Consider the following 12,579-nt stretch of genomic DNA (forward strand, 5'->3'; position numbering starts at 1 on the left):
CATAATCAGGCAAACTGCATGAGTGAACTTATGGCTGCTCTGAAGTAGGGGTGAGGTCCTGTGTATTCCCCATTTGCGAGTCCTAAATTCTATTTTTTCATCTTCTTGCACTTGTTTTCTAAAGATTTTAGGAATGATGAAGTGCATATCTGTTTGTAAATGAATGCAGCATGGAAATGATCAAAATTAATTTGGTAATAAAAGGTTATTTATGACCCCTCCAGCAGTAAAGGTCTACGAGGAGAGAATGGAAAGGAAGGGAACAACAAACTGGAGGGGATGGAGAGATGGTTGGCTAGTGGAAGTAAATCATGGCACTTCTTTTAATGTAAACATTTACTACTTCACATGCCTTAAAGGCCTGTAAAAACACACGGTAAAATCAGAGCTGGAAGTGGCTGGTGTTGTGCTAGCATGAAGGAAATCATTTGGGTTTAGTCAGTGATGCTAACAATCTCCACTGGGCTAAAGTCTGGGGGGCAGCCCACAGAATCAATACCTACTGTTGGGAAGGGTGCTCTGCATGTGTAGTTTATTACGTATTTTATCTTGTCCATCATACTTACTAATATGTGACCTGTTGCAGTTGTCTTGAATGGGCTTGACTCCTGAATGTATAGATTTGTGATAACCATCTATCTTGGGTGCTGTGCATTTAAGTGGAACACAGATATTGGAGAAATCACAAGAACGTGTTTGGAAAGTCAGTTACCACGAAGTAAAACTTGGAACATTCTTTGTTGCTGTTACACTACACAGGTTATCAAGAAACAGCACTATCAATGGGTGTACTGCAAGCTCTCTTGTACAAATTTGCCAGAGAAAAATACTACTTTGGGTATATCATTTTGGAGGGAGGGAAGGGGGGTGATTCTCCAGCTGTTTTGTAGCACGTTGTTACAACACACACGCAACGGTTTATATTCTTTCTCCTGTGTTGCTAAATAAAATATACCTGTGGTTTTGTAGTTCTGTTCTTATCTGGGCACAATAAAGGAAAATAAGGAGTTGTGATGCAGAGCTTTGTGTGATCAGAAGATCTATGTATTCCTAATAGCCTGTCATCAGCCAACTCAGGCTAGTTGTGGAAATAAGAGGAGGCTTTTCTGGAACGGGGGGAGTTGTGTGTGTAGTAGTGCTGCGTCTAAAAGCTTCGCAGTTTCCCAGTAACAACAGGTGAGGAACCAGGGGGAGGCCCTGAGGCGCCCTCCCGCGGACTCCATCCCCCAGCAGCCCCCGCGCCCTGCTTACCTGCCGGGCGCAGGTAGCCCGCGGCGGCGCGTTGTATGCTGGGGCTCGTAGTCCCCGAGCAGGGAGGGGAAGAGCCGGGCCGGGCCGGGCGGCATGGACAAGCTGAAGCGGGTGCTGAGCGGCCAGGACACGGACGACCAGAGCGGGCTGGCCGAGGTAGCGCCCCGCCAACCCCCCGCCACCTGCCGGCCTCGGGGAGGCCTGGCCCGGAGCCCCCGCGCCCCGAGATGGCGGCCCGAGGGCGGCTGGCGCCTGGCCCGGGATGGCCGCCGCGGCCGCTCGGGGGGAGCCGGGCCCGCGGTGCTGCCGCTTCATGCGGGGCGAAAACGCGTTAATAAATAATAATAACGCGAGCTTTTAACCCTTCCGTGCTTCTAGGTCATCGATGCGACTTCGTTAGGCTGGGGCACCAGGGTGAAAGGCTTCGTTGCTTGCTTTGCGATAGGATGCCTGTTCTCTGTCTTGGTAAGGGCTTCTTGCCAAATCTGACCCCATGCTAGAGTTTTGGGAGCCCTGGTGACTTGTTATACACCGGCTGATTTTTTTTGAGTCTCTGTGGCGACACCTGACTCAGTTGCAGTTAAATACAATGCTTGGATTATCAGTAAGGAAGCCAATAAATGCAATTTCCTTTTCCCCCCCATGTGTGTCTGATTCTGCAGTTTGAATTTAAGTCCTCCTAAACATCTTTTATGTCATGACACTTGGTGTTTCTTTTGCAAAATATAAAACAATCTTTTTCTTTTTCCTTTTCTTTTTCTTTCTTTTTTTTTTTTTTCTTTCCTAAATATTCCCTTTTAGGGCACTTGTCTGTTCTGGATACCAAAGAAAGGGCTGATGCTCTTTGCAGTGTTTTATACGTTGGGGAATATCGCATCTATTGGAAGGTAACAATCTATTCGTATTAGTTCCGTAATAAAGGTGAGAGACCGGAGCAGGTGCATAAGTAGTAAAAAAACGTTGTGTTGTTTGTATGTGAATATTTGCCTACGTAGGTCATTATCTTTTTGCTAAATTTTAAAGACAACATCTCAGCAGTGCCATGAAATGGTAAAGAAAATTTTTCTTTTGTTTATTATTATTAGCAATGCAGTTCACTCAAGGTTAGTTACTCACCAATTGAAAACAAACAACAAAAAAACAACACCACAACCAAAGAATAAAACTCATGCTTTGAGCATTGATTTTTTTGGGGTTTAGATTTTGAGGATCTCTTTTGGCCCAGGATAGATAGAACTAAAAATAGTTCTTTATCCTTTTGCCTTTGATAATGGTGGTGTATGTGTTTGTCAAGTGTTTTGTTGTTTGATATCCTTCCCATGTGTATTGCAAAGGTTCCCAAAGCATAGCTCTACTGACTTCGTGAAAGGCGTGACTTTCTGTGATTGAGGAAGTTTAGCAAGATGTTAGAAAGTACAAGGAATGGAATTGGAAATAATATAGTAGCTGTGCATGAGAAATTTCTTATGCAAAAGAAATAGCACTTTAGATAAAACTTTCACCTGGTTTAATTCGTGCAGTATCTATCATCAGGGCTGCAGATCTGGTGAGGGATCAGAGGGTAGATTCAGGCATCAATACGACCCTTTACGAGAGAGGAACGGAGATGGATTACCTGTCAATCCATGTGGAGCCTCTGGGTAGTATTTTTGAAGAGCAAGTTAAAAAAGCATCTGTCAGGAATGATCTAGCTGAAGCTGACCTTGACCTATGCTTCTAGCCTGATAGTTCTGCTCTGCTTAATCACACCCTTTCAGTTACGATTAACGTAAAGTTATAGAATAGATACCTTAGACAAAGAAGAGCAGGAATCAGTCTTGTCTCGTATATCCTATTCCTTTTGTTATGCACTGATTACCAGAATGACATAGTGTGCTGCTACCCTATATGACAACAGACAAGTTTAAGAAGTAACTTCCCTTAATCAGGAATCTTACTTAGTATCACTTTTTCACTTTTGCCTTTGTCTTATGTTCATTGTGTTTGTTTGTTCCCTCAGCACTCTCTTTCTTATGGGACCAATGAAGCAATTGAAAAGGATGTTTGAGCCTACCCGTTTGATTGCTACTGTTGTTATGCTAGTAAGTATCAAAGCGATCAGTATTAACTTGTTAACTTGTAAACAATTTCCCCTGTAAAGTGCTTTCATGTACAATAATCTAACTATGTCTCAAGATGTGTTTGTGGGTGGGTTTTTTTGTTCATCCTGTATATCCCGTACATCTGTTATAGTGAAAAGGTGCTTGTAGCACCACCACTTTCCTATGATGAAAGACTGAATTGAAGCCAGGTTGTCATACTAAAGGAGCTTTAAGTGTCTGTAGCTGCCATGTGTAAATTATGTGTAAACCTTTTTAGGATTCTGGAGATCGCATCATATTTTCAGGTTTCTTAAAATATGAAAGACAGGAAAATAGTTTTTTAAAAGTTGTATTGTGGAGGTTGTGAGACATATCCTATTCTGCATATACGTATATTTTATTTTCTATGTGATTTGCTCTAAAGAGCTGTGTAGGTATTTACACCTTGCTAAAAACAGTCATTTCTGACAAAGCAAAGGGGAATCTCTGTGACCTTGCATTAAAAATAACATCATCCCAGTTGTTTGATAGCTTCATTTTTCAAAACTGCCAATTCAACATTCAATTAACTCAGCTCTTTGAGTTATTATCATCTTCAGAAGATGGGAATTGTGGGCAGCCTTTTTTGGGGGGGCAGTTTGCTGTTAATTCTAAGATTTTCTTGTTGAAAGTGGGTGTGCTTTTACACTTCTTAAACTCTCACACTTTCTCTTGGAGTCTAAAATCTGGAAAGTGGTTTAACTTGCCTGAAACTGTCCTCCCAATTTTTCAGTGTGAATGTCTTCAGAGCATTCGCTTGGTATCAGTGCTGCCTAGTTTATTTTTAAACATCCAAAGAGGCAACAGACAACAGATACAGCTTAAGAAATTGCCTGTCTATGCTCACATATTAGCAGCAGCCAAGGAGCCTAGTGCATAGTGTGTGTTTGTTTCACAAGCAATTAGGATGCTTGGAATCAAGAGTATGGCTGGAACATTCATTGGAGTAAGGCCAGGTGTTAGGTGTATGTTATACATAGACAAACACACAGATCATTACCCTACAACTAATGGAAAAACTTTTAATGTCAGTAATCATGGCTGAGGTGAAGTGTATGATTTGGCAATGCATGCACTACTTACTGTCTTGCATATGTAGTACTAAATACTTCTGTTGTTTTTACTCAAGCAGAAAAATGTACATCATAATCTAGCAGCACACTCGTACATCTGCTCCAGCAGACTGAGTTAGACATTGATGAAGGAAGGTGAAGTATCAGCATTTGTCATAGCTAAATAAACTGCCACATTTTAAACTGAAAATGAAAAATTGAGCTAAAAGGCATCTTCTGTTAAACCTAGTGTTAAAACAGGAAATAATCCAAAATGGACTGCGAGTCCCCAAGATTCTAACCGTAGTAAATACACAATGTGACTATGAAGAAAGAACACACTGCCTGTGCTGGACTACATATTAAGCAGGAATGCTACTAAGCGATAGCTGAAAGTACTTGAAAGTGTATTGTGGCTTTAATTGGTAAGAATCCAGTAATTACTTATCGTCAGCGCTGTGGTAGCCATGAGAATCAACAGGAAATGTGGCATGTACAGAGGCAGAAAAACTAGAGTTGTAACTGAAAAGTCTTACGCAAAAAGACAAAGTGTGGTCTATGCTTAGCCCACCAAGAACTGTGTAGGAAGGAGCAGGAACCTGCTGATGTTGCAGAAGAGCTGTGGGAGCCTCATGCTCTTGTTCCTTTGCAGTCATGAGCTTACATTCTGAAGATATCAGGCTGGTGTTTTCTCATTGCTTTAATTAACAAACGTAATAGTGCGAGCATTTTAAATAAAGGGAGCTCTTATACTGGGATGGATAAAACTAAGAAATGAAATAATCTGTTTTTGTATCTGTGAAGGAACGTACTTCAGTGTAATGACATCTGTAAGAACTGGAGAGTTGTTTGTATGTTTAATAGAAATTGTTTGTTTTCTTCTAGTTGTGTCTCGTACTAACACTATGTTCTGCTTTTTGGGTGAGTATTTGAGTCCTATATGTGTATCTATAACTGGAGTATCCTTTAAAAATGAGATTCTTACATGGTTGTCTCACTGATTGTTTTGTTTCTGCCCCTTCCCCTTGCCCTTCTCCCTCAGTGGCATAACAAAGGACTCACGCTCATATTCTGCATCTTACAATATTTTGCCTTGGCATGGTAAGTGATTTCCCCCACCTGCCTACCCCACTCTTATTTCTATTACACTTAACATCAATAGTGGGATTGTGAGTGGATTTTGACCCTGCATGAGTTAAAGGGATGGAGAATTTTATCTCACCATTCCCCTAGATGCAAGACAATGCATCTATGAAGAGCTGACTTGTTCCTGCTCTTTGCTCTCATTCCACTTCTGGGAGAAGCACCTTTGAATATGTTTAATTTCTGTGAGCTTGAGGTGAAACTCTTGTTTTTGTCTTTTAATCCATATGTTGCTTACTGTTTCGTATTCTGCTTTTTGAGACTCCTGAACTTGTCTGGTCAAATGACCCAGATGTGACAATCAAATTAAGCATCAGTTTTCTTTAAGTTACCAAATGCTCTGTATAATGTTCCTGGAGTAGTTCAGGGGCTGGTATGAACATCTAGCCAGCCCTCAAAAGCAATCTGCCTGTAGGTGTTGGAGCATTGAAGAATATCATGGGTAGGAAAATTGCGTTTAGCATGCTTCTGTAAGGTGCCCCCGTAGCTAACCCTTGAGCTAAGGTTACTTGCAAGGATGCTGTTGTTCACAAAGTCAGAACTTCACTTTGGTTGTAAATCTTGCAGCTCTCTGTTCAGAGCAACACAGGTTGTTCTTTTCTTGACTCCAATATAATCTGACACGAAGAGTAACGTTTTAAAATGTTTCTTCGTAGGTACAGCATTTCCTTCATACCTTTTGCAAGGTAAGCGTCCCCACTCCATTACTTTTTGTTGTCTTGAAGTTTAGTGATACAGAAGACTAATTTATAGAAGCTTGTTATGTGTGGCTTTAAATTTTTCCATGGTGATGTAGGAGGTGGAAATGCATGTAGGTACCTGAAAATAGGAAAAAGCATCATCTCTAGCAGGGGAACACAATTTAAATGTAACAAAATGAGAGGGCTTCCTATAAAAATATGTAAGTGTGCTGACCAACCTAAGGTTTGCCTTCTAAATGCTGGTCCAAAATGCTACTGGACAAGTGTATTCGTCTCTGTACTGTTTTTTTTTTTTTCCTTACCGCTCTCTTGCCCTGTGAGCACTATTACAGCATTTGAGCACACTCTGTCCTACCTCATCAGCCCCCCGTTTCCCCAGTGCACCACCTTGAGACAGGCCTCACTCCACTGCAGTTGGGTGGGGGGAGGATGAGCAGACCCGCTTGTCTTTAATAGTTGGTGTAGGCATGCAGAATGTATGAGCACAATGAATACACAGTCAGCCAGTCTTCTGAGGTGTGAGAGTCAGTGGTGCAACACCAGCATGGAGCCAGTCTCATCAGGAAGCAAAACTGAGGTGATTGCTTTTTTTTTCTTTCTCCTGCCTGTAGGGATGCTGTGAAGAAATGTGTGTCTGTCTGTCTGTCCTGAGAGGAATACTGGATGCTTCACGAAGTTCTAGGAAGCACAGTAGAACTATGTTAAGATCACTGTGTATGTAATTACCTAAATCTGTCTTAAACACGTGCCTTTCAGCTTGTTGTTAGAGGCTCCTTGTGATAAAAGCAGTGTATGCAATTGCTTGTTTTTGTAAGCAATGGTGTCCGTAGGACAGGGCGCTCATGTGATGAAGTTCAGTCTGGCAGAAGAACTGGGCAGAGACCCAGAATTGGTTATGATAATTCTCATGTAAAATCATGTATTTGTTTCTGCAAAATGAGCAAAGTAATGTGTGAAGTCTGTAAAAAGGTGACCTTGACTCTGATGGGACCATGCCAGTCTAGAGGATTACTTTTTCTTGAAAAAGAGATCAGTTGCTAGCTCTTTTCTTATGAAGAACTTTTTTTTTTTTAATAGCCTTATATCACTTAATCGTTGCACTGTTCACATTGAATAATGGAATATTGGAGTTTTCTCTCTTTTTGTGCCTCTTGCAAAAATTTAGGCTTATGGTATTTCTAAAAGGTCTAATTCTAAATGAAAATACTGTTTTGGAGTAAGTATTTATAAAATGTTTGATTCTGTAATGAATTATTTAATTTTCAGTTTAGACCAAAAGTGTTTCCTTAAAATATATGGAAGGGACATTATCATCTGCAAAAAACTTGTTCCCACAGGAAAAGCACTTTCAAAGTAAGGTTAATCAAGTTTTTAGTTGCAAGGAACCTGAGTTCTTCTTGACTCGAGATAATGGCAATGCATACAAGCTAAGAAACAGAAATATTTTGATCGAAGTGAGGTGCTTCTCTTCTCCCCAGCTGTTGCATAGAAGCAGTGTGAAGCTGAAAGCATGATAGGTGAGCTCAAAGAATTTCTGTAGGTCCTTTCTCAAAGGGCAAACTCTCTTGATAAGGTATAAGTGGGTTAGTCTTTAAGCAAGTCTGGGGCAGGGAGAAGACATTTTCTTCTGAATTTATGAATAAGTTAAAATTTCAACGTATCTTTTTGTACATGAAATCAAGGTTTCATTTCTCCTAAAGCACTCTCATACGCTAGTGAATTTCTTCCACTTTGTGGAGAAAATACAACTTTCTATTGCCTGTTTTAGCAAAGGGAGTGTGCAGCAATGTAGTTGCCAGCTTCAAACAAATGCCAAATGGTCAGTATCCAAATTCTAAGGCCACTCTCCATTCTCTTAATCTTCTGAGCTATATGTAATCATTTACTCCCTAACCATGTCAGTAGTTAGCTGTTTAATATCTGAACACAGGTTCCTGCTTCTGCTAGGTGGGATATTGTTTAACTGCTCTTGCCTTTCCTATTACCAAACTGGCTTGCTGGAACTGATGGCTGTGAAGATAATTATCCAGTGGACTTTAGTATGAATTGAATCCTCTTTCTAGACCTACCTAGTGTTTAGTCATTTAACTGTACTGCATTTGCATAGCAAGCGTGCCCCAGACTTGCATCACAAAGACTGTAATGCAGCACAAACCTAGTTCTGTTCAACAATAAAATATAAGCCCACAGTGAAGCCAAATAATTCTACAGCTTTCAGAAGGTTACTAGAAGCTGAACTAATTCTGAACTTTAAACTTAATTGTCCTTCCGATAATTTATAAAACATAGTACCGCTCCCTGTCGGGATCCTTTTAATTTTTAATTTTTTTTTTTGATGGTGATGTAAAAGAGGAACTCTAGCCAGCTGGAATCCAGAGAAAGTAAGAGCTACTCTTGCAAGCCATTGGAACAGAAAATGCCTTTTTGAAAACATGACATTGCTATGTTGGGATGGGTCTGTTATGTGGGATGGTGTTCCTCAAGTGCTATTTCCCTGTGCTTTTTTTTTTTTTCCCCCTAGGATTTAGAAGTTAGCGTTGAAATCATTAGGTTGACTATTACTTGAAAGAAAGAATTAGTTAAAGGCCCAAGAGAGGCTGAGAATTCAAGAATGCGTATAGATGTTTTCCCTGACTCTGACTGAAGACAAATACCTAATAAGTTATGTGACCTTTTTTTTCATTAGTGAGTAGGTTCAAAGCCTAATTTACAGCTGTTGAAGGACCCCATGTTAGTGTTTTACTAGGACTTTGATAATGTTTACAGAATTCCTTTGTGTAAGGGCAATGGAAATGCAACTCTAATGCCTTTCACATTCCGATATTTGTTTAGCTTTTATATCTATGGGTGTTCCTGGAAAACTCTACAAGTATAGCATACAATATCTCGCCTTCCTCTCTCAGGGAAATTTCTCTTAACTTGGATAATCATTCCAGGGTTATCAGCAGTCAGCACAATGGAATTTGACTCCTCTGTTTCTCTTCCTAATCTGAAGCATACAAAAAAAAAAAAAGAAAAAGCCTTTTGCTTACTCCTTAGCAGGCTTTTGCACGACTGTAGTACCATGACTCTCTGGCTGTTTCCCTGGAAAAACATGAGATTTGGGTATGCTGCATAGTGCTTTTTTGATTTGTTGAGTAGCTAGATGGAACCTTTTAGCTGACTGTTGTGAGCACAACCACTTGGAATTAGGAAATTTAGGCTCTGAAACTGCTTCTTTCGCTACCGATACACAGTGGGTGAACTTAAATGCATTCCCCCTACACTTGCACCTTTTTAAAGCTATAATTCCAGCTCCACAGCCTTTGATTCAATAAGAGAGAAGAACAAAGCTTTATTTGACTGCATAGCACAGTTACAAGGCATTAAGGAATAGTGCCCGTAAAGGAAGGGAACTCAAAAGGAGATGGCAAAGATGTGCACGATTACCAGACTGCCACTAGGGTTTGTGTCGCCCTTTGGTGTTGCATTCTGTTCTTATGAAGGTCAGACAGTAAGAGAGATTCACCATATTCTTGCCAATATGTGAAAAATACTCAGGGTTTGTCACTTCATCTACAAGCAGTTTTGATTTAAAAATAACTCTTCTCTGTCAGAACAAAATGTTTTAGATTCTTACTCACTTATCAGTAGTTGTATTCAGGTTATTGCCAAGTTTAGCATCAAAATATTCTTCTATCTTGTTAAAATACTTTATATGATCGAGGGGTAACCTAGTATATGAATGTTGCCTCTTGACCAGTTTCAAACCAAATTACATTATACCATGGTACCATTTTTGCCATTAAAACTTCTTTTTGTTAAGTTTTGATATCAGCTTTGGTTATCTGCTTGATGGGAAGTGTGATGGGCATCTTTAAAGCCCTCTAGCTTTCTATCTTAATGTCCTTCAGGGCAGAAATGTTTGCTGTGTGTGCTCTACTGCAAAGAGACGTCTGTGTTTTAAATCACAGGGCTCCTTCCTTCACAAAGTCCTTGCTCAGTTGCCTACACCGCTTGACTCAAGGCTGACTTTTATGATGTTGGATGCCCATCTCAGTTGAGTTTGGTGTTTTACCAGAAAGTGCTTTTTTAAAGCTTCGTTGTTGGTCAACTTGCTTAATCACTTCTCTTTTTTTTTTCTTTGTAGTACAGATAATGGTAGCCAGTCAGCCTTAACATGAAATGTGCGTGTCTGGGATCAGCTGACTTTACAGATACAGTAGAAAGGGAAATGGGTGTTGGTGGGTGTCTGTTTCCATACCACTGAGATTCTGTACATGAAAATGGGAAGGGGTTCATCATTTCAGACTTCTGCTCTGGTTGATGTGATAAAGTTCATTGTGAATACTGGTGCTATCTGAGGTGTTTCTACTGTGCTGATGTGAACAATGTGATCTTGTTTAGTATTTACAGTAATAAGATTGCTTGTGAGTTGTTGCAAAGCCCAAGGAAGAGATTTCTGCACAGAGTTAAAATGACTTTAAGAAATTGCATTAAAAACAGTCTTAGGCTTTGTGTGGATACTTAATGTGTAAGTTTGGGAAATGGGGGACACTGTTATGGGATAGCTTCCAGCTAAGGTGCAGGACAGGCCTGAGTCAATCATAACTTGTGGGCAGATTGCAGCTGTGCCTGTAATGCATTTGGAGGCTTAGAGCACTGTTGCTTATGTGCGGTCTGGAAACTGCCTGGTGGAAAAACTTGCACATTTGAAGGCTGTACCCTCTTGCTGTGTACTAAGAGATTGAGAAATCCTGTGAATTTCTCAAAATGGTTCTTGCTTTTGGTACTTAATGATGTTAATGAAGGCAAGATCACTGTTGCTATTGTTGACTCTCAAAACTGAGGAGGAGGGGGACATTGATACACACATGTCTTAACTATTGATGTTTACAACCATAGCAAACGCTGACCATGTGGGACAGAAAGCACAATAATGGTGTATTTTCTCAAAACTGTATGACTCACTGTCATGAGACAACACTAAATTTTGTAACAACTGTGGAAAATTGTTTTATAAAATAAAAATGAAACTGTCAAATTCTCCACAATGTTTTATACTGTTACCGGTCCCATTTGCTCTTGTGCTTTTTCCATGTATTTACACTGTTCGATTTCTACTTTGGTAAACATCTTTTTTCTGAACTTTCTCTAATGAAATTAAGTCCTCACTTTTGAGTATTGTTTTCCTTAATAAAGTTGTAATTGCATTAAACTTATTGCTCTTGTGGTTAATATGAAGATTTTAATGATGTTGACTCCAGTTGTTGCTGGAATCACCGTCTGTGTGTGTGTTTGGTTGGTTGTTTTCGTGGGGTGTGTGTGTGTGTGTGTGTCTTATTTTCTTCTGTCAGATGTTTCACCCAGCAAAATTAGCTCAAAAATATCTTTTTGGCATAAAGTTGTAATAAAAGTAACACCCCCAACTTAACTTTTTTTTTTTAATTTCAGATGTCAACCTAGCTCTGCCAACAAAGTATTGATTTAGTTCATACTACAGAGCAAATAATTCCTGATGCTATTCTGTCAGCAAAAATTAGAGTTATGAAGGAGCATAACTCTGGCTGTTCTTTGTGAAATACATACGCTCTGAATACAGATGTACGCTGCCAGTAAAAAATGATTTAGGAGTATGTATGTCAAAAGTAAGGTTAGAGGCAATGAATTTAGTTTTACCTTTTTTTAAACCTTCAGAAAGCCCATCAGTTTGTGTGCAATATGCATTCAAAGACTTGCTGTGGTTTTAACTTCTCTTGCCAATATACTGGGCCTTGCACTGGGCTGTTTAGAGTGTGTTAAACTTCCTTCTGATTGTCAGGGCAAACCCAAACAGCTGCCTGTTTTGCAAGGGTGCTGGTGACACTTGTGTGCCATCAGAGACTTTGTGTTAAGTTTCCAATTACTTACATTTCTTTTGTAATTTCTTCCAAGAAAGCTGTGTCTCAACGCTGAATACACTGAAATTACTGTCGCACAGGAAAGTCCAAAATTTTGTTTGAAATAGGAGATACTTGTCATCCTGTGACATAAGAATGTAGTGGTTTGTATTTTATCTATCTTATATATAAGAACCCTCTTGTCAAGACAGCTATAAACCCTAAAAGTGCAATAATTCTTTCTTTAAATGCTTAGAGCTATTTTGCTTGCCTTGTTCGACCTCCTGCGCAGCAAACTGTTGAACTTTGTAACGTTGTTCTCACACCGAGGTCTTAACACCTGAATGAGCAACAAAAAAAGTCTTGATTTGAAGTCAATGAACAATGAATTATCAGCTGCTCTGTAGGGAAAGTGTACTCTGTAAGTGATTTCACTACTTAGTTGTAAGGGTTC

The 12,579-nt window shown here is 39.9% G+C and overlaps 1 protein-coding gene across 1 annotated transcript; it reads left to right on the plus strand.

The window, feature by feature from the left end:
* The first annotated feature begins 1,244 nt into the window (after positions 1-1,244).
* On the plus strand, positions 1,245-11,468 carry SFT2D2 (SFT2 domain containing 2). The gene is made up of 8 exons (XM_068696272.1): positions 1,245-1,407; positions 1,630-1,716; positions 2,053-2,138; positions 3,251-3,332; positions 5,309-5,344; positions 5,466-5,524; positions 6,223-6,252; positions 6,879-11,468. The coding sequence occupies exons 1-8, from the start codon at positions 1,345-1,347 to the stop codon at positions 6,916-6,918; spliced, it is 483 nt and encodes a 160-aa protein (XP_068552373.1). The 5' UTR covers positions 1,245-1,344; the 3' UTR covers positions 6,919-11,468.
* Positions 11,469-12,579: the final 1,111 nt, after the last annotated feature.

The sequence above is a fragment of the Anas acuta genome, chromosome 1 (assembly GCF_963932015.1).
Source record: "Anas acuta chromosome 1, bAnaAcu1.1, whole genome shotgun sequence".
In the NCBI taxonomy this organism is placed as follows: domain Eukaryota; kingdom Metazoa; phylum Chordata; class Aves; order Anseriformes; family Anatidae; genus Anas; species Anas acuta.